Source organism: Hakea prostrata, chromosome 3 (genome assembly GCF_041222555.1).
Source record: "Hakea prostrata isolate BN-2017 chromosome 3, UWA_Hpros_2, whole genome shotgun sequence".
In the NCBI taxonomy this organism is placed as follows: Eukaryota; Viridiplantae; Streptophyta; class Magnoliopsida; order Proteales; family Proteaceae; genus Hakea; species Hakea prostrata.
The window spans coordinates 15875959-15898343 of NC_142602.1; the positions used below are offsets into that span (position 1 = coordinate 15875959).

General features: G+C 37.5%; 3 protein-coding genes and 1 non-coding gene across 4 annotated transcripts; all 4 read right to left on the bottom strand.

The window, feature by feature from the left end:
* Positions 1 to 340: 340 nt before the first annotated feature.
* AMK2 (adenosine monophosphate kinase) lies at positions 341 to 6186 on the bottom strand. Its single transcript, XM_089149429.1, has 7 exons — positions 5824 to 6186; positions 5562 to 5657; positions 4471 to 4599; positions 4185 to 4319; positions 3078 to 3224; positions 2675 to 2749; positions 341 to 1013 (listed from the first exon to the last, which is right to left on the bottom strand). Exons 1-7 carry the CDS (start codon positions 6043 to 6045, stop codon positions 903 to 905), a joined length of 915 nt encoding a protein of 304 aa, XP_089005555.1. The 5' UTR covers positions 6046 to 6186; the 3' UTR covers positions 341 to 902.
* Positions 6187 to 8728: 2542 nt separating this feature from the next.
* On the bottom strand, positions 8729 to 12653 carry LOC149021169 (serine/threonine-protein kinase-like protein CCR4). The gene is made up of 2 exons (XM_089149430.1): positions 10188 to 12653; positions 8729 to 10061 (listed from the first exon to the last, which is right to left on the bottom strand). The coding sequence occupies exons 1-2, from the start codon at positions 11443 to 11445 to the stop codon at positions 8995 to 8997; spliced, it is 2325 nt and encodes a 774-aa protein (XP_089005556.1). The 5' UTR covers positions 11446 to 12653; the 3' UTR covers positions 8729 to 8994.
* A 13-nt stretch (positions 12654 to 12666) lies between these two features.
* Positions 12667 to 20807, bottom strand: LOC149021170 (Pleckstrin homology (PH) domain superfamily protein). Its single transcript, XM_089149431.1, is given in 3 exon segments — positions 12667 to 19551; positions 19553 to 19933; positions 20017 to 20807. Coding segments are annotated over 3 exon segments (1002 nt in total). The 5' UTR covers positions 20557 to 20807; the 3' UTR covers positions 12667 to 19470.
* Positions 20808 to 21882: 1075 nt separating this feature from the next.
* On the bottom strand, positions 21883 to 21955 carry TRNAF-GAA (transfer RNA phenylalanine (anticodon GAA)). The gene has a single exon. It is a non-coding gene; the product is annotated as a tRNA-Phe (tRNA).
* Positions 21956 to 22385: the final 430 nt, after the last annotated feature.

The window sequence follows — 22385 nt, forward strand, 5'->3', positions numbered from 1 at the left end:
AAAAAAAAAAAATTCTTCAAGAATTTCTAGTGGGAAAAGAAGAAAAAAAGATGCGTACCATTTTTAGTGCTCTTTTTCATTTTCCTTTTTCAATCTGACCCATTAAAGTTTTCATTGTGGAATTCTCAAGAATCCCCTTCATTTCACACACAGATTTCAGATCTAGCTCTAGAAGGCATTTTGATGAGTAAACAGAAGAAAATGGATCTTCATACCAAGTTATAAACCCAGAATCTAACATCAACCACCATTAGAAGCAGGTTCAACCTCCCCTTCACGAAAATAGATAAATATAATAATATTACAAATATAGATATGCCCACCAATATATTATGAGTCCCTCTACATTCCAACACTAAACAAATGTCCAGTAAGCCCTCCCAATGCATTTTAATAAACCATGAAATTATCAGGAGCAAGTCCTTTGGTTTTCTCTACTCTTTTACACATACCAGTGGTTTTAAAATTAAAAAAGAAAATCTGTAACAGTTAGCATTGAAAGTGTAAAAGGTCGATAATATTATAATAAGATCAGGAGTATCCATTTGCTAAAGCATGCTTGAGGCAGCACAGATGCTCTTATAAGTGGTTGTTAAAGATCCATTTATTTCAGGTAACAAGTACCAGAACTCAATTTGAAGCTTCCATCAGATTCCAAAAGCAAGAGTAGAGGAGTTTATCTATGAGAAGGAGTCACCATAACAACAACTGACACTAGACTTTGGAACTTCCGATTCAGGGAACAATTTACACTAGTATCGGATAAAAAAGTTTAAAAAAGACAAATAATAAATAAACCAATATAGTGTTGCAGGAGAATCACCCAATGTACTCATTATTAAGAAAACACAATATCCGGTTATCCTTTGCATGTTTCAACAGAAGTAGGTATTATTAGCTGTCTAAGCATCATGCTTGATGCAAGAATGTTGAAGTCCTTTTCGCTCCACGAGTCCAGACAAAGCACTATCAATCTGTGCAAAAACTTCGTCCTTCGATACATTCCCATCAACCTATGATCATTGAATGAACTAATAAAACTCACAATATGCATCACCAAGATAGTTGTTACAATGCCCCTCACACATTGGGTATCTTTTGAGAATCACAGCTAATACAAATCAATTTAAGCTGACAACCTTTTTCAAGCACAAAAGAGAGAAATATGCAAGACAAAACAATCAGTTGACTTTTTGACAGTTCTTGTAGCTAAGCATCATTAAGCTTAAACAAACACTTGTCTTTGAGTTGCAATCTCACCCAAATTCCGAGTGTCTTTTATTCAAACATTATCAGTGTGCCTGGCTATGATAGAGTATCATACCTTCTCATCCTATGAAGTAAGATTTTTCATACCTCACACACTGTTGCACACCATGGAACTTCTGGGGGATATTTAAGGATAGAAGCATTACTAAGCAAGTAATAAACCTTTGCTGGGGGCTGTTGAGAGAATTTCTCGGGCATACATTGGCCAATCAAAGGGTGCCGGTTTTAAAAGCAGTTGAATGTATAACACTATAGCAAGGACAAGGGCACTGTATAAGCCTCACATCAAAGAGCATAGAATGTGAGAATATCCTTATGACGCCTGGAATTCTAGTTGGCGCTGAAGAAGCATTCCTATAGCAAGAACATCACTTGAGATGCCCTGCAATTGCAGCAGGAGATGGAACATCCAAAAGATGCATGACCAAACTCTGATTCCAGGTTCAAACATAATACTGCAAGAACCATTGAAAAGACAGAAGTTTGCTCCAATTTGACCTCAGAGCTTCAAAGAGAAGGGGAAGTTGGCCCCATTAGGACAAGCTACAGCGCCTTTAAGGTGCCAGGATAGTTGCGGAAAGTACAGTCAAGATCATCTGTCTTTGTATTTGGAAAAAAAAAAAAACCTAATTAGATTCAGGAAACAAGGGCTCCTAGGGCCAAGGTGGCACACACGCAAACAAGCCATAGTACTGCCACTGTCAAACAAGGAACTATGCTATGTTTACTTGAATAGGATAACTCAATCACAAAAGCATACCAAGGTGCTAGAGGGAGCTCAGAAACGTTTGACAGAATAGCCGTTGCAGGAAGCTTTTCCTGTTACCAACTAAATGGTCCTACCGTTCCAAGTTCTGATGAGACGTGAGCAACTATACGAAGCCTCCATTCCTCATCATCTTTGAAGAACTCAGGAATTTTCTTAAGGATCCAATATAGGAAGAAGCTACAGAAATTCTAAATTTTTTATCACAGAATCAAATATTTCTCAATAAGTAGTCAGCATTGTCAAATGCTTTAGACAAATGGATACAGAACTCCACTTTCTTCTCGTTTATCATCAAAAGTCATGTTGCTTTCCATTTCCAGATCAGCAATTCTTTTCCCCCAAGTTTGTTAGCAAAGTTATATTTATCCTTCCCCTCCTAGCCCATACCTCAAAAAGCTTGAAACTCTCAAGTCTCAGCAGTCCCACAAACCATACAATACTGTTACTTCCTTACTCCCTCAGAGACTGAAGCAAGAAGAATAATGAAAATTCTATGAACCACATGCGTTGTACTTGTTGCAAGGCGCCAGCCACTTGACAACTAAGGACTAGACCTATGCAATTTCAGGAATCTCTATAGCCACGTTTCTTGTGCATCGATACTCAGTATACTAAGAATAATTGCCAGTTACATACCTTGATTGTTACATCTTCATATATTGAAAGTACTTCTTCTACGTTCTGATGATGAGTCTTCAATCGTAATTTCACCTAACCATAGGCCAACAAAAGAGCCATCACAATATTCAGAAGAAAGGACACAAATGAAAGCAACAATCTTACATCCATTCAACCATATGCTTTGCAAAGATATGGATCTAGATATAGTGCTATAGCAGGACAGGTTCGTACAAGATCCCAGGGAGTAGGGATGATTCCTAGTTAAGTGGGAATTGAGACACTGATTGATGGATACTCAAGAAAATTAATCCAAATTGATAAAACATAAAAGGGCATACTGGCACACAGAAGTAGAAAAAGAAGATCTGTTCTTTCAAATATATATTATTGTAGCAAGGCCAAATTGTGTAAAACATACCTTTTCTTCAGTATCATCAAAACGCTGGGTCAACCTGGCAGCGATTTCTTCAGTCTCTGGGGGAGAATATTTGAGATGATATATCTTTCCAGTAACTGGATCAAGCCTTCGACCAACCACTCTCTCAACAAGACTCTCTTCGGAAACCTGTAACATCAAATTCATGTTATATGGGAAGCTTATCCCCCATATGTAAGTCGACGTGAACTAATTGATACTAGGGAACTCAGTATTAGAACAGCCCTTTCACCAGCCTGGTTGTTCAGGCAGGTTATAACTGTGCCGTTTCCTAGCTGGGAAATAAAATGCCGGGCATAGGTAGGCCACATGATCCTTCATGTAGCTGTGATGTGGTATTTCAACCAAACAGAGTCTTCCATGTGGCAAAAAGGAGGGTGAAAAATGATGGAGAAGTCTATGAAAGATCAAAACAGTGTTGCAATTCAAAAACAGACAGGCTAGTTCGAAAGTTGCCACATTATTGAAGTTGCAATAGAACTTGACATGTCACCAACAAAACTATAATCAAACCAGTAGTTAGGATTGGCCAGATGGCCCTTCACAAGGGTCAAAATTGAGGCACACACTCGGTGAAGGCACCTGTTTCAACCCACTTTTCCTTTTGGTATCTGTTAAAAATTAAGGGCCAGGGATGTTGTGGGGAGAAATAATGGGTGAGGTGCTGTTAGTGGTCACTGTAGAAGAATCAGTGTTACTGTGAAGAGAAGGAAAGCTAAACAGGATTGAAGATGGTGCTCATAGCTTAGGCTGATACCAAGTAAGAAACTGTTATTGGATAGAATGTTTTTCCTATCATATTTAGAGACAATTCTTGTATTTAATAAAGTATATTACAAATGATTTTGAATAGACTCCAATTTGATTGTGATACACTTGAAGATAGAGCTCTATCCTGACAAAGATACATCCAATTTGTTTCCATGCAGCTTGTGAATCTGAATTTGAATTGTGATCCCTTAACCCACAACATAAGCTGTTTCTTCTAAAGAAAAATGATGCTTCAGAGCAGAACAATAGACTTAAAGGTCATCAAATGAGCAAGAAAAATTATTGAAACTAGATAACACTTGAACAGAAGTGACTTACATCCAGAAGAATAAAAAGTTCTGGGCAGATCCCAAGTTCCTCAAGAGCCATTGCCTGTGATACGCTCCTTGGATATCCATCTAAAAGCCATCCCTTTTCTTGAGAATCAGACTTCAAGAGACGCTCCTTCACCATCTAGATTATCCATGCGTGTCAATTAAATTCCAACATGTAACTCGACTCAGCTTCATCTCAACTATAAATTTGGTCACTACATGGATTCTTCAATTAAATTACAACATTAACTAGTCAAATGAAGCTATCAAGGGAGTAGATATGACTCTACCATGACAACTATTTCATTGGGCACCAACTGCCCTTTCTCCATATATTCCTTGGCTCGCTTTCCATTTTCACTACCAGCAGCCACTTCTGCCCTCAATAAGTCTCCAGCAGCAATATGCACCAACCCATACTGCATATACGAGTATCATTTGGTTCAATCTGTTTTTCTTCAGAGAGTGATCCAAACATAAGACACTCACAAAGTAAAAAAACGGTCGCTAACACAACAATGCAAGACATGAAAAATTGATGGATAGCGAAATAAATGGAAGAATGAATATCAACATCCAAACGAAGATTGTCATGCACATTCTATTGACCAGGGTGATGGACGAACAATGAGAAAATAGGCCATTAAATGTAGATATATTGATAGGCATGTTCACAAGATAGAACCACAACATGCATTCAGGCAGTTACAGATACCTAATCCTTCTTCTTTTTTTCTTTGTGGAGGGAGGGGCATGCAATATCTAATCCAATATGGGATATTAAAAATCTCATCTTCAGTTCAAAGACCACCAAGAGTACTGTAGTAAATACATTAAAATCACGAACCAATGAATAAACTGGTCGTCATTGCATCCAAAACCTCAATCTGATCTTCAGCTTTCATATTTCTTTTTGCCCCACCTCCTCTTTTTGTAGTATATGGTTCTCAACTTCTGAAGAAAGCAGCAGTTGGGTTATGGGAAACATGAGCTTTTAAGGAGCAATTGCTAGAAACTCTTGGATTAAGCTTGTAGGGCTAATACAGATGGAAGAATTAAGCCAAGGGGCCTTTAACATTGAAATATATGAATCCATATCGAAGTTCTTCCGAAACAGAAGTTCAAGCTTAGTAGGTTCATCTCTATTTGAGAAAACAAATTGACCCACCAAAATCATATTAGATGTTTATTTCAAAAAATATATTTTCTTACCCTAATCAGAGTACTTGTAAAATATGTGATGCCGCATGAACAGCTTAAACTATAATGTCCCAAGAAGCTATCACAACCATCACCGACAACGTTTTAGGCACAAATAAGGGAGAGCAAATATCTGTGTAATACTCTTACCTTATAAACAAAATTTGAGCTCAAAACGTACCTTCTGGGTGATTAACTCGCACTGTGTTCCTTTCCCTGATGCAGGAGCCCCAGATATCATAATCCTCAGCGGCTTTGGGTCAACGGTTGCCACGCTCTGTCATAGTACATAACCGATGACTAATCAAAGGAATCAGATGAGTATAATCATCGAATTATCCGAGAAAAATTATATGCAGAGGGCATAAATTTTGAAACCCGGGTAAGAATTGAAATTGAAGCTAAATTGAAGGGGAAGAAGAAAAAAACACCCAAGTGCTTACCGGGACATTCTGGGCAGAAATGGAGAAGGAATTTGTGGAGCGACGGATGGCGAAGTCTTCATTGAAAGAGAAAGAGACCCTAGACATGGCAGGAGATGACGATAGTGGGGTAGTGGAGCTGAGAAGCTTGAGGGTTTTAGCGGAAGAGGAAGGAGGAAGAGAAGATGAAGAAGGTTGAGGAGGTGAACTTGCTATAACTGGGAAATTTGAAAAGCAAGCCATACCTCTCCGTTCTTCTCTTCCTCTCTTGATTTCCTCTCCCTTAATTTGGGCATACAGAGCAGAAGCCGAATCGGAGAAATTTCTGAATTCTAATTCATTAAAATTTAATTCTTGCTTACCAAGTTCCCCTCAAGAATAGGAAACGGCCGTGTTTTTTTTTTTTATGAGGCATTAATACAAAAAAAAGGTCCTTGAGGATGTAAATCGTGATGCGCACAAGTTGGCTCGGATGAACCTCATATCCAAAAAAAATTTGAAAAAAAAAAAATCTGGTACCAGCCGAGATGGGCTGAAAATCAAGGTTCGAAGCATCCCACGATCCTAGTCGATACGTATCCATATTTGACCCAATCAATACAATACATCTCGATATGTCTCTCTATTAAATTATACTAAAATACATTAGTCAGAGCGATACAATACTCGATACAGGATGATACAACTCTTAAAATCATCTTACCAATACTTTAAATCTTGCTGAAAATATAAGGGTAAAACATGGCTCAGCCGTTGAAATGATAGCCCTGCATTTCATAATTCCTCTTATAGCCTACCAAATTACAAAAAGACTTCTCTTAGGGAGTGCATTGCATAATGCACATGATGACTCTAATTGTTAGGCAATGTCACACACATCTTATAAGATAGCTGAGTGTATGTCAAAATATATGTTTCACATCTCACAACCCAGACATAAATGTCTACCTAAGAGCTGGGCTAGTTGAAGAAGAGTCTGTTCTGTTAGCAAGGCATGTTTCTTCTCTTTCAGTGGAATAAAAGTTCTTTCTTTCCCCTATCTCCAAGAGGAAAAAAAGAAGAAAAAAACATACATACATTATGAGTTATCATACTTAAATGTATGGTATGGTTTTAGTTTTAGTTCTTTATTTAAAAAGTATCCCATGCATGCATAGGACTCAAAAGTATGTTTGGTTTCATAATTCTAAATTCCATGGAATCATGAGTCTAATTTGTAATAACCATTAGGTTACTTTTGCTAAGCAATTCACAAGAGTAATGATTTTAAGGGGAAAAAATGGAATTACTTGAATTTCATGGTTTGAATGGTGAAGAATCTTCACTAGATTGGATGCAAAAAATGTTTTGGAGGATGTTCTAGTGTTGTCCAACTGTTTTTCTTTAGTATCAGATCATAAGTCCAAATGGAAATATTATTGCTGATCTTCTTGTAGTAGGGCCATCTAAACTGAATTTTTTTTCACTCTCTTCTTTCGAATCCTTTGATTAATAAAATTGTTGAATCTTCAGACAAAAAATAAATAAATAAAGAAAAAAATAAAACCTATGGATTACCCCAAATTGATTCTAAATATAAAAAAACCTCTTTTTTTAAAGAGGAGGTATACAAATCCTTGATTCATGTAACATCAGTAACCAAACGACTTTCAAGATGAATCAATCAAAATATCAGGGTAATCCAATGGACCAATATCAGGTTCATTTATGACAAATGTGTGACATGTGTCTCAACATCTAATCAAATTGTTGAAATCCATTCATCAGTCACGTCAATCAACTCTTTGATGTGATTTATAAATAGATTTCAACCATATGATATGATGTTAGAACACATAGCACACATCTACAAGGAAATGGACTTGATAAATTCCCGTAATCCAATAGTCAAATTTTAGTGAACTACAATTCTATGGATTTGAAATCAAAATTAGTGTCAGCATCAATTGAATTGTAATCAAACACACTAAATCTATTCAATAATTGGCATACACTATTCTAGATAAAGACACAATGCTGATTTAACATTGTTTAGTGAAATACTTACCCCATAGATTATAAATCCATAAACAATTAAGTTGCTTAAGAATACCAAAGCTTGTTTAAGAAGTAATATTTTGTTGTGCCGTTAAATATAAACCTTCTAGCGGTTTGTACGCCCACGCCACCCAATGGAATCCACGCTTCTTCCCTCTTTAAAAGTATAAAAATAAATAAAATCTATTTAAACCAAATCAAACCAAACCAAACCTAATACAAAAATGAGAAACATGACATCAGATAAGTAGGTATCAACTTAGAAATGGTTTTATTAAAACCAGCCAACCTGCCTGTGAAAGTGATGCCATCTAACAACAAATTTTGTGTTGAATCTCTAATTTTAATTGGAATTAAAAAAAAATCCTTAATAAACAAAGAAATAATTTCTAAAAATCTTGTAGTGGTATCTTATAGAAAGAGATAATATTCTAGATTAGCATTTGAACAATTATGAATAGATGATTTTGCAATTCACACAATTTCCATGGGATCCTTGCAATACATGATAATTGAATAAACAACAGTTATAAGATAAGATACAACTAATTGTGTCACATCAAGTGTGACTAAAACTTAGATACTCAAAAATAATTCTAAATCGTCACAATCAATTCCATTCTTTGGTTAAGTGGTTGGTGAATTCAAAATTTGGTAAGGACCATGCCATGTAAAAAAAGTCAAGATCCTGCCAAAAAATTGTGACCCTTCATGGGTTTGATATATTCATTGCCTTTTCATTCCCACAAATCATTTTTCAGTTCAAATTGGCCTTTTGACTTGGAAGACCAAAAATATGGAATAAAAAAAAAAAAAGAAAAGAAAAAAACAAGATTTTCAACTAATCAAATGTTTCAACAAATTAAAATAGTCTTTGGAGCAGCTGCGAAGCATTTCCTCTTGTGTGGTAGGTATAGTTCAATTACACAAAACATACAATGAATGTAAAGACAAAGAACAAAATTAAAGGAAGAAAAAAGAAAAAGAGGGTATAGACAAAAATGGCTTGGTGGGTCTTTGCACACCTTCCTTCATCTCTCACCCTTTCTTTATCCAGAGGAAACCAGTCTCTCTATGAATGAATTGAACCCAGTTCTTGCCCTATCGTTCACTCTTTCTTCCAAATGAGACATTGAGGCATAAGTTTGATTGTGTTTACACTATATCAACAATGGATGAACCAGTAGTTGATCTTGAGAGGAAAGGGTTTGTAAGACAAGCAGCCAATGCTCTTTCAAGACTATCCACAATCTCAGTCATGGTTGGCCGATCTCGGCCGTCAGTCACCACGCAATCAGCAGCGAGATAACCAACATAAGCCACTGCTTCGATCTCACACGGCGTAGGTGGTGGCAACTTCGGATCAAGAACCCGATGTATCTCATCTCTAACAATATACGGCACCATGTAACTTACCACATTCCTCGGTAACCCAGTCTCCTCGTTAGGATGTATGGCTTTAAGACCAGATAACAATTCTAGCAATACAACCCCAAAACTATAAACATCACTCTTCGTCGTCAACTGCTGATATTTATAATAGGCAGGATCCATATATCCTACCGTGCCGGCGGCACAAAGCGATATATGTCCCTCGTCATCCTCTGGACCCATTAACGAAAGGCCGAAATCCGATACCTTTGCGATCCATTGACAATTGAGTAAAATGTTGGATGTTTTAATATCACGGTGAATAATTTGTGGAACGGCATAAGTGTGGAGATACTCGATTCCCCTCGCTGCATCGAGGGCGATCTTGATCCGGGTCGCCCACGAATTTAATACTGGCGAATCGGTGAAATTATGGAGGTGATCATGGAGACTGCCATTAACCATGAACTCATAAACAAGCAATTGCTCATTTGCCTCATTGCAATAGCCAAAAAGCTGAACAAGGTTCTTGTGATTGAGACGAGAGAGAAGCGCTACCTCTGAACAAAATGCATGGCCCTTGCCATCTTGCTTCTTACATGCATATAATGGAGAATTTGAAACCGTTATCTCTGCTCGCTTTATCGCTATTTCTCGCCCGTCTTCAAGTGTCGCCCGATACACCGATCCGTAACCTCCACCACCGATTTTATGTCCGTCGGAGAAATGATCGGTGGCCTGTCGGAGTTCTTCCAATGTGAATCTCTGAACTTTGCCGCTACCTGCATCGCTGATTAGCCTCTGATTTATCTTTGGAGGATCAGAGCTAGATCCTCTGGTTGAAGAATTCTCTGGGAGTGGATAAATTTGAGTTGAACATTGCAGATCATGTGATTGATTAAATCGTTCTTTCAAAACCCTTTTCTTGAAATATCTATAGCAATAAAAGCAAACTAGAAATAGTATCGCCGCCGTACCTACGCAGCCTACCGCGAGATCGATGTTGTTGATCGGATTTTGACCAGCCGTCGTCAAAGCCGGCGGCGATGAAGCAGGTGGAGGCAGCGAAGGCCGGGTAGGAGGCGGCGGCGATGGCCGGGGCCGGCATGGCAGACAAATATAGCCGCTGCTGCAGAAGTTTCCGTAATCAGGCATCTTTCCACATGAACAACTTTGTTGACAAGGTCCAGCCATTACGCTATTGAAAACCACCGAAGAAGAAGTCGAATTCTCACCACCCCAGCAGATTAATGAGAAATCTCTCATCATCACACCACAAAAAACATTGCTTTTCCCTGTAATTGACAGAAATAAGTTTCCTTCCAGGCTCGTCGGCAGCTTGAAATTGTTCTCTCCCCAACAAAAAACTGTGGAATTGGAAAGATGAGCACAGCCGGTGTTGTTGCCCAAAGCCAACGAATTGAAGCCTCCAGTAAGGTTTGTCATTGGTGTTTGGCCCCAACAGCTGATTGCGGTGCCATCGATCGAAATCACACAAGCTTGATTCACCCCAGCAGCAATGGACTCATATACACCTGCTGGTTCTCTGCCGACGATGCTTGTATTGTTTCCAAAGCACTTAACTTGCCCTGTTCCGAGTAACCCACAAACGAAATCTTCCCCGACTGAGATGCGGGTGAGGTTTTGCACATTGGGGGGAGTGAAATCTGGCCATTGCCAACAGATCAGACTGTTTGATCCATTGACGATTCCACATAGGTGAGAGTTCCTAGCATCCAAATCGCTGAGCATAGGTCCATGGTAGATTCTCTTGTATGCAGGACTAGTATCATTAGTGGAGAATCTCCAGCAACCAACAGAGCAATTAGCAGAAGTGAGAGATGTATAAGTCATATAACAGATGAAGTCGTTCCCTGCTGCAATTCCATAAACTGAAACATTGGTGGGTGGAATTGGACTCTGTAGACCAGAAGTGAAGCTAGTACAGTTGAGAGATGTCTCTCCAGTCAATGCACAGATGTATGTTTGATTTGAGACATTACTGATCGCAACACTGGAGAGAGATGAAGAAAATGGAAGAGCAGAACCCAAGAGAAGGGTAACCAGAAGGAGAAGAGAGATTGGATTTTGAGGAATCAAGGATGTGTGAGAAGACATGGGAAGCGGAAACTCTAAAACTTTTTTGAAGTAAAAAAAGGGAAAGAAACTGAGAGATGGTTCTGCTTGTTTTCTGGGAACCATACTTCTTTGATGTTTAGAAGAACTCAGAATCATGAAACAACTAAGGAGCTGAAGTGGGTACCTGTGTTCCTTGATCACAAGCTGTTATTAACTTCACATCCATGAATCTTTCTGGAGAGCCCACAAGAGACACCTACCTTATGTCCTGTAGTGCAAGAAAGCAAGAAAGCAGCTTTGGAAGTACTGTTTCCTTTCTCCGTCGTTCTTTTCTGGATGTTCAGTAGTTAGGAAGAGCTCAAACTACAAGAGGTGATTAGATTCCCATCCTTCTATACTGGTTTGGAAAGGGATAGATTTGTCGCTTTTGTTGCTTTTCTGGTTGGGTATTATTTTACTATTAGCTAAGCAAATCCTTTTTTCCCGACTCTTGATTCTGGAAGTACTGGCTTGGAAGCAATTTGACTTTTTCTTTCTGGATTAGAAGAAGCAATCTGGCTTCGATGGGGTCCTCTTGTCTATGTAGCATGTACTCCCCCTCCTCCAATCAGTGCAAGATGCATGCTTTGCTGATAGGCTATTGTCAAAGCTGCGTTTGACCGGATAAACCAGTCTGAACCAAATCAAACCAGTCTAAACCAGGATTGAAAACAAATAGATACATCCCACTAAAATATAACAACCCATAAACCATCAGAAAGTCAGATTTTTCACTCTGAAACTCTAACTTTCATTTTTGGATATATTTTCTTGTATTCCCCATTTTCATACTGAAACCAACTCAACCCAAACCGGAGAATGCTTGAACCGGCAGACTGAACTCTTAAGAGATTCTAAATATTTAGGAACACGTGTCAGTGCCATATTTAAAAGTAATCTCTAAATTTCACAAATTACACTTGCATGATTTTACGGCCTATGACCTTTTTAAGGCAAGAAGGTTGCCTGGTTAACCAGAAAGAAGAGGGAAAGGCAAGAAGGATGCCTTGTGGGAAGAAAAGCCGTGACATGCACGTGCCCCCACAAATTTCTATTTAAATATTAAAATAAATAATTACTTAATACATAGAGGATAGAGCTTTATTTAATTATTTGTTACATTCGTTATCACTTATTAACAGGTCATCAAAAGATATTTAGCACTGATCCATGAACCTTTCTACCAAAATAAAATAAAATAATTCATATATCTTATATAATTAAAGAAAAAGAAATCTCACTAAATTCTTTTCATATTATTTCTTGATTAAAAAAATAAACAAATTATACATAGTCTAAAATTATGTTTACACACCCTGAAAATTTTTTTAACACCACTTGGTATTTATTACATTACAAATATCCCCTTGTCCCTAAGGCTTTTAGTTTTGAATAAAAAAATATAGAGAGAATCTTCTTATTAGTGAGAAAATAGTGGAAGTTTTGTTTGAACTCGCGCAGCAGCCAGAAGACCACGTTTACAACGCTGGATCTTCATCTGCTAGGCTGCTACATCCCCAGAGCTTCAGCAACAGGAGGCGGGTGTTCATTTTTTTATTTTTCCCCTATTTCCCTGCAAGCCAAACACTAATTAGGAAGTTAATAGTTATATTCCATTCCCTCAATTTCACAGGGCTCTTGATGCCAAAAAATCCTATGTATCCTGTTTGTATTGGTTCTTGAGTAACATCCCACACATATTTTGTGAGATTAGCAAAAATTCTTTCTAAGGTGAATCACTTTGGCTAGTGATTTCTTCCACAGATAAGTTATTTCAAAATTATCTGGTGACTAGTTCATATCATTGTTTGTATATGCAGTTTACAGGTTTGGTAGTTTGATTCACTGTTTATCCATTGTACTAACTTTTTCAGTTTTTCCTTTAGTAGTGTTCAAACCTTAAGAGGTTGGCTCAGTTAGAAAGATCAATGCCTCATAGTATGGCTAGGAACAAAGTTCCTTACTCTCCCTATATAAAAAAGCTACCAGTTTCTGAGATAAGAAGGAAGCAGAGGTGTTCACCAATGTATGAAATTTCTAATTTGACTCATCAAACGAGTTCTTAAGTAATATCTGGGGGGAGTGAAAGGTGAGTGGGTGGTGTAGGTGCAACCAAAAGTAGGTGGATATCATCCCAAAGTAATACCAAAGTAAGATTAAACAAATTTCTTTTTCTTCTAAAGAGGAGACCTTTTCAAAATGTTGGAAAAATCTAGCAGTGATACCTTAATTAGATCTTAAATCTGTACTTTCTGTACTTTTTTTTTGCTGAGAATACCTTAAATCTGTACTAGTATTGTTTAGCAATTACCATAGCCCTTTAAATTTTAATTAATTTAATTTAATTTATGTTTATTATTTTAAAAGGTATTAAATCAAGGTCATAATCAATTATTCAATGGGTCTCTATTGGTCAAGATTTGCACTGTTAATGAAAAGACTCCCACCTTGACTAAGGCAAACCTGCACATTCCTCAGCCAACTCAGCTATATTTTTCTAGCATCACCTGTTTAATCAGATGGTCTGTAATGCATAAGAGAAAAACAGCTAATATATGGTGATCATATAATTAAGACAGGTCAGAATAATCCTTCATCCAGTGAATGGAAATCCGTTAATCATGGCAGAAGGTGCCACAAAAATAAATCACAATCCATTAAAACCTAATGAGTATTTTGTAAACACTAGGATAGGTTGGTGAACCCTCCTCGCTAATAAACGACAATTTTCTCCATTAAAAAGTCATGTAATTTGACTTTTAGACCCTTAATAGGTGTCACCAAGGGTATCAAGATCAGCATCTCCCTGTAGCTGAAAAAGATGGAATGTCCATAAAATAAAAAGGAAATTTTCCTTTCTGGTATTAGTTTCTTTCTCCATCTTGCATATATAATAGCAAAATTTAGGCTTGATTATAGCCCTTATTATACTAATTATTCTCTAATCTCTACTTATATTCCAGTTTGCTGGTTATGCCTTACAGTTTCAATCTAGTAATACTAGCATAGATGGCTTTCATTTTTTTTCCCTTCTTATTTTCATTCACTTTATCTATTTAATTCTAAATTATTGAAAAAGTTATACTTGCATTAATGGCTGAAGGATCTGTAGTTATTATTTATGTGAATTTCTAAATTATGAATGAATTATTTTATTTTAATGAAACAAAATGCAAACATAAGACTCAGGTGACCAAGTTGGTTGGATTATGCCTAATGTCTTTATATTAGTCTTGAAATGGAATAATGTCTTTAGGTTGTCACTGTACTGACATGGGTCAAATCCCCCCACCCCCCTTTTTGTAAGGTCAATTTGATGGAAAATGTATCTACCACTGCCATGTTTGGTCTATAGAATGAAAATGCCACTCGTGGAAATGACACCTGATTAGTGTTGTTTAAAGTCATGGTTCATTGTTCACAACCACTTCTGCATCTTTACTCCAGAACCCAGAAGTAGAAACTTAGACCAATTAAACCAAGAATTCTGTATTATGAAACCAAAGAGTGTAGTACTACCTTATGGTCAAGGAAATGCATTAGGTTCAACTTTATTTAATAGTGAAATTTCAGTGGGATGAGCGAAACAAACATAAGTATGTCAGGGATTTTGTATTTCACCAATTGGCACTAGGATGTTTTTGCAGATTAAGGAAGAATTCTACTTAAGTAACACAATAAGCAAAAAAGGCGATTAAGAGGGAAATCATATCTATAACAAGTTTACGGAAGAAAAAAAATACTGATCACTATAGAATGCCCACAAATATAAAGAAAATATGGCTCATGATGCACCTGATCAGGATTTCGATCTATGATTGATTGCTCCTTGAATTTGAATTCCCATGAATACTGAATGGCCACGATTTCTCTGAATGCTCATTGCAACATAATGGTCACCTAGCACTTTTCCAGTATAAGATGGATGTAGTTACCTGACAGCAGGATACACTCCTCAGCAGGAAACTCAAATACATAAGATGCATGACGATAAACTAGTATACTCATACCTTGGTCCACTGAATAACTTCTCCATCTTCAAACTCAAGAGTGAGAACATCAAAGGACTGAGCTGGATTAAATGACCCCACAATTACATAGCTCTGTCGCTAGAAAAATTAAGGACAAATCAAAAGGGTGCCAGTGATCTAACCAAATCACTGTTGGAGGATCCATCATTGATCGTGAAGGTGATAGAACTGCAAGAAAGTGGCTTAAGCTTCAATGTCTATCTCTGGACCGAAGAAGAATCAGACGATGCAGAAGCCATCTAAATAGAATCTATACTTGGTCAATCCAGCTTTTTTTTTCCCCTCTCAGCCATCTTCAATATCAACTTGAGATCATGTGCAGATTTTCATTCTGAAGTGCATTTAGCCCCTGTGCCCCCACAATGGCATGCAACAATCCTTGGGTGATGAATTACTGTAACATTTAAACCACTGTCAACTAATTCATCTTGAACACATCAAAATAGTTTTATTACAAAACATTAAAAAAAAAAAATTGACTAACACAGCCCAAAATTTGCAGAGTTGCTTATTATCATGTAAAAATTTGACTAGTTCATCTAAATGAATCACCAAACGGCTTGCAGTTCTAATCCAAGTTAAAACCTGTTTCAACTTTTTAAGTTAGCGATATGTAAGAAATGAGAATAGCCCATTGGTGGAAGAAAACTATTTTAATAACACATCAGTATAAATTCTAAAGATTATATTAATAGGGTGTTAGTCACTGCTCATAATGGAAACCAGCACAGCAAGTTGGACAAACCGGCACAACCAATCCCACCAGCATCTAAAAATTTACCAGAGCCCAACCCGTAAATGCTTGACCAAAAAGCTTGCATTAAAATGGCTAGCCCTTAAAGCCCATCCCAACTAACAAAGCCTAAAGACTTTCCAATCTCCCCAAGTTATGCTAAGGACTCAAGATATTCATCACCAACTGCCCTTTCAAGACAAGTACAACAGTCTCTTTGACATTACTGTCAGTCTCAGAAAAACCACATATTAAAGCATTTTCCATTGCTGCACGGCTGCACCTATGCATATCAACTAAGCTTATATTTACTAAAGACAAACCCCATTCAACTGACACAAAGTCGAGTTAAGAACACCTTGAGAACACCCAGTAACCTCATAAAATCTTCGTACAATAATTGTCATCATGGTTATAAGCAGGTTCAACACTAACTCAAAGTTAAATCACTGGGAACCATAAAATAAAAATCAAAAGCATTTTCTTACAATCAGTAGCAACAAAGAACCATTAGCAATATTCATCCAGGAAAATATTTAAATAAAAAAAATAGCATACGGAAACCTAAAATTTTAGACTACTGATTCAAAATCTGTATGGTGAAGATGGAACCATTTCTGAGATAAAATAAAGCCCCTTTATCTGGACAACAAACCTCATGCAACTCCTGGAGGAGTAGATTGAAAGGTTTGCAGTGTCCCATCAGTTAATGCATCTGCAGACACAGAAAATGCTAGTACCATAAGAACCTCAGCTGGCTGTTTCCCAGAAAATCCAACCATCAAGTGATTTGAAGTTGAAAAAGCATACTAAATCATAAGTATGTATTTTTTTCAAGTTAATAAGGTACTATCACTAGCATTTCCAAGAAAACATGTTGACTCATCTTCAGCTGCAACTGAATTCAACCAAATAGTGAAACAAATTCAAAAGCAACAATGATGAATACTTCCAGACCTATATATTAAGAAAGAAAATACTAAAGCTCACATACTGTCCATTCATGCTTTATAAACAAAATTTCATAGCCAAAATAACCTCAAAGCCTCAACCAGCTTAGTGTTTGTGTGTATGTATTACAGACTGTTCTCTGCCTGACAAGCAGAATTAATCAAATTAGCCAGCAACACTAAAGAACGGAATAAAAGTAGCTGCTTCTATTGGTCTGGTTCCATCATTTGTGGATCCACTTGAAACCGTTCCCTAGGGCTGTTGGGCATGCACTTGACATCTTGCCTACAGTCCTAGAATCAAAAGTAGAAGTCTGACATGGCAAAGATGAACTTCATGGTTGCAAAAAGCAATACCAAGACGAGAATTTGTATCAATAGTTCAGGCAACAACTCCCTGGATTCCTCGGGGGAGTGTCTACAAATGGGTTAAGAGTGGGATTCATATTTCTCAGTTATGAGTACATCCATACTAGTCCCCAGTCCCCACCACCGTATAATCCAAATTTCATCCTTAATGTGGCTGCATCAAAGGGCTTAAGAATGATTATTATAAACATTTTACAAAATAAAAACTAGTTGCTTGGCTAGCAGTTGTGGATTTTAAATGATGCCTTGACGACGACGCTGAGCTCCAAGCCAACCTAAGCCTGAGAAGCTGTTTCAAATTAAAGGTGTTCTCCCGGCAGTAGCAACCATTCACTGCTGCATTTGCAGTCTCAAACCAACTGCCAAGCAAGATCAACTACTGCTCCATGTCCCTCTCTTCATGACAGCTCCCAAGCTCCAATGCAAGACAACAGTGATTTTCCCAAGGCACCATTAATATTCCAATCTATTCTTCTGATGACTTTTATTGGGAAGAATTACTTAAAAGGGCAAACTGTGCCAACTCAAGTAAAAAAACCAATAGCTTGAGCAAATGATAAAAGAAATACACCATTAACTAGTTGATGATTTTGCCTTGAAATTTCAGTGTAGAGAGATAGATATATAGACAGCAGGGCATAAGAGTAAAGATAGGTATTTGTCACAAGCATGGTGTTATCCATGTCAACTCATGCCAAGCATACCAATAGAAGTAGAGTAAAGATAGGTATTTGTCACAAGCATGGTGTTATCCATGTCAACTCATGCCAAGCATACCAATAGAAGTACCACGCTAACAAAGTTTGAATTTGAGAGAGAGAAAGAGGTCAGGTTTTGAACTATTACAAGAAGCACTAGGCAATCGGAAATGGACATCTTCCTAGTGGTGTACTCAAACAACCAGCATCCAATCTGTAAAAGACGAACATGTGTACAACTAAAAGAACATTACCAAAAATACATGCGATGGAATTAATACATACAGAATCAAGAGGATTTATGCTTAATTTGTAAACAATACAAAGGACAGAACATATAACAATGACAAAACTCAAAACTGTCTGCCACTTACGAAGTGCCTACCGGACTCTGCTTGTGCGGAAGCCTTCAGCACCGGGGTTGCCCTCTTTTATAGTCATGGACGAGCAAATGTGCACTGCAGGGAGATTCCTTTAAAGTAGATACTCATCTAGTCATCAGAGCAGCCCAGCGGGAGTTCTATGAGAAAAAGAACTTGAATAACTTTGCTTTCTGGCATTGTCATTTTTTCTATCAGAAACAGACTATCATTTTACAACCCCACATTCATCCACTCCTCATGGAGAAGATTGATAAATAAGTAAAGAAATTAAAGGATGTAAGTTTCATAAGACAAAAGAAGAGTGGTAACCAATGTCTTCGTGACCACAAAGAACAGGCAGGATTCAGGTTGAGAATTCTGCATCAGGCTATCAACATTTTTAATGATCCTTGGAAGACAAAGGGGGTAAGAAAAATCCTACCCAAAAAATTGCACTAGTTCAATAGCCTAATTCATAAGCCACAAACTTAAGTGGAGCAGATGGAACGGTGTCTTTGAGGTGGAAGAAATAAATTTGAATCAACAACTGAACAATAAGCATGCTGCTGGCATGATCAGAAAATTCAACCCACCAAAGCAATCGATACAGGGGAGGGCTGCTCAACAAGGAAACTGAAATTCATTTGGCCAGGCTTTACTATTTAAATCCAGATATTAGTCATAATGACGCTTCATTTTGTTCCCTCTGTTCCAAACTTAAAATGGAAATCTGTAACCAAGAAATTGCTTATATTCAACAGAATCTCGTCAGTGGACAGTGAAACTCTCTTCACAATAAAACAGACTCTGTGGCTTTGTGCTTCACATACATTGTTAATGCCGTAATTCATAATGGTTATATTACAAAATCTACATTTTACTTAACTGAACGCTCCAGATCTGAACATCTGTACAAATGAACATGAACAAATAATCTGCAAGATCCTTACATGTCTAAGAATGGACCACTGGAAGAAAAGAAGAACAGAAAAGTCTGTCCTACAGCCGTGTAGTAGGGACGTTCTGAGAAGCAGTCGGAGAAGAAACTGAAGAAGAATTCTTAGTTCGATTGGCTGAGTTGTTTCTTACGAATCATTATATATACCTCTAGCTGTCGCAATGTGTCAATAAGGAGATTCTCTTTCTGCTTGAAAAGCACAAGATGGTTTTGAAACGAAGAGAATTCACTCCTAACGATCTGTTCACAATCTTGAATAGCGGCTTCACTCACGCCTTCCTCCAATAATCTCTGCCTCAACCTCTCTGTCGAGAGGACAACGTCATCTACAGGAGCCATTAACTCGGTGTTCGACGTTTTTGACAACATGTCCTTCACAGCCTGCAATGCCTCCATCCAAGCCATTCTATCCTCCTTTGTTGCGGCCCTTAAATGCAACTCTTTCGTGCCGGAAAAGATCGAGAATCTCTTGTCATCCGATTTGCTCTGGCGGATCGTCGAAACCTAAAAGAATACCAAAAGAATTACGCTTGGAAAACTTAAAGATTCCATCTACAACAAGAATAGATCAGAAAGAAAAAAGAGACCTTGAGGTGAATTTCACCCGAAGGAAGCCGGCGAAGTAGGGATTGCACATTCGTAGGGCAATTAATTTGACGGAGCGATTCTTCTCCGATGATCTTGGATCCTTTCTCGGTTTCTTGATTGACACAAAATTTGTCGGGTCCATGAATCTTGTAATAAGACAGAACACCATCCTGAAGAACTAACCACCTCTGCCTCCAACCTTTTCCAATATTCACCCATTTATAAAGAATTCCACAGATGAATTTACCAACTATATCGTTGCCCTTTAAACTATCCCCGTCATCAGGTAATTGCTGCGGATCAGGCAAAGACTTCGACGATAACTCCATCGGTGGAAGCACACCAGACCTTAAACTCAGGCGACTGAAATCGCCTCTTCCAACGAGGAATCCGTCATTACTATCGGAATCAGATCTCGGTGCGGCGATATTCCGCGATGGATGAGAAGGAGATGAAGTTTTGAGTACCTTAGACGACGACGATGACGACAACGAAGAACTTCGATCGGAAACCATTGAGATACAGCATAAGTGATGCATAATTTAACAGAGATCGTTCAGCGAAACGAAGTCGAAATTGGTATCGCCGGAATCCATCGGTGGTTGGGGCGGAGATATTTGAATTGCTTTTATGGCATGCTTTGATTGGAAGAAAGCCGAACAAGTAGCAGCGAACACGTTTGTTTCGAGGAAATGTAATACACGTGGATGGCTTTGCTTTGTTCTATTTACAGCGAGAGAGTGACAGGATTCCGAAATCTCCGCCTTCCCCAGCAAGCAAACGGACTTATCGCCGGCGGTCTAAATAGAGAGATTCCCGAAAGACGAAAAGCCAATAGGGTTGGGGGTTGGAGGTTGGGGGCTGGGGCCCGCTGATTCTCACGATTTATTAATCTGTAGACTAGGGGTAGGGGCATCGTGCCAAAAAATAAAAAAAAGAAAATTAGGGGTGGGGAACTGGAGAAACCATGGAAAAAAATTTCCGCAAAATTCGCCAGTTTCGCCAGGGGCGAAACGATATTTACCAAAAATCGGCGATATCTAGCTATATATCGCGATATTTCGGAAAATTCTATTTTTTTTTTTTTTTTTGTGTGTGTGATTTTTATACTATTTCTTGCACTTTTTAGGCGATTTCTCTCGCGATTGTATCACAATCTTACTAATTTTATCACAATGATTCAAGACTCATCGCGATATCTCGCGATATATCGCGATATTTCGAAAAATTTTTTGTTTGGGAACACGCCGGCGACCCGGGTACCACCCAAACCGCGCCAAAGGCCTCCATATACGCGATATTTCGGAAAATTTTATTTTTTTATTTTTTGTTTGTGTGATTTTTATAATATTTCTTGCACTTTTTAGGCGATTTCTCTCGCGATTGTATCACAATCTTACCAATTTTATCACAATGATTCAAGACTCAAAAGTTAATGTGTTAAATGTAATTCGGAAGAAAATCTACATAGAATAACTTATAAATAGAAAAACTTTTTATAACAAAATCATCAAGATTAATGATGATAGGCGATTTCTCTCGCGATTGTATCACAATCTTACCAATTTTATCACAATGATTCAAGACTCAAAAGTTAATGTGTTAAATGTAATTCGAAAGAAAATATACATAGAATAACTTATAAATTGAAAAACTTTTTATAGCAAAATCATCAAGATTAATGATGATTTTTATACTATTTCTTGCACTTATAAGCGATTCCCGATTGTATCAAAACTTACCAATTTTACACATGATCAAGACCAAAATTTGTTTATTTCGAGAAATCTACATAGAATAACTTATAAATATAGCAAAATCATCAAGATTAATGATATATATTGCCGGGCAAAAACGGGAAAAATTGCGGTGAGCGTGGATCGAACACGCGACCTTCAGATCTTCAGTCTGACGCTCTCCCAACTGAGCTATCCCCGCAATTGTTTTTTAAGATACATACGTATATATAACTCTAATAAAAATCAAAATTACATATAATTCAAAATGGTAACGGTCAATTTTAATTTGAAAAATACTTCCTAACTTACCTTAGTATATAAAACTGCAATTGTAGTGAACTATATTATTAAATAAAAAATTATTATATTTGATTCATCAGTTTAAAAACACATACTAACTATTTTATAACCCACATCTGTAGATCTTATGGGATCAAAGAACCTTTGAATTCTAGTAATCAGGAAGGTCAAAAGAAAAGAAAGGATACTCATGGATGATAAAATTTAAGATATGCATGGGATTGAGATATTTTTTTTTTTTGGTATAAAGGCGCTTTTTATATATGGTGATAGGGATATTACATATGCCGCCGGCAGGAGTTGAACCCATGACCTCTCCACTGAGAAGC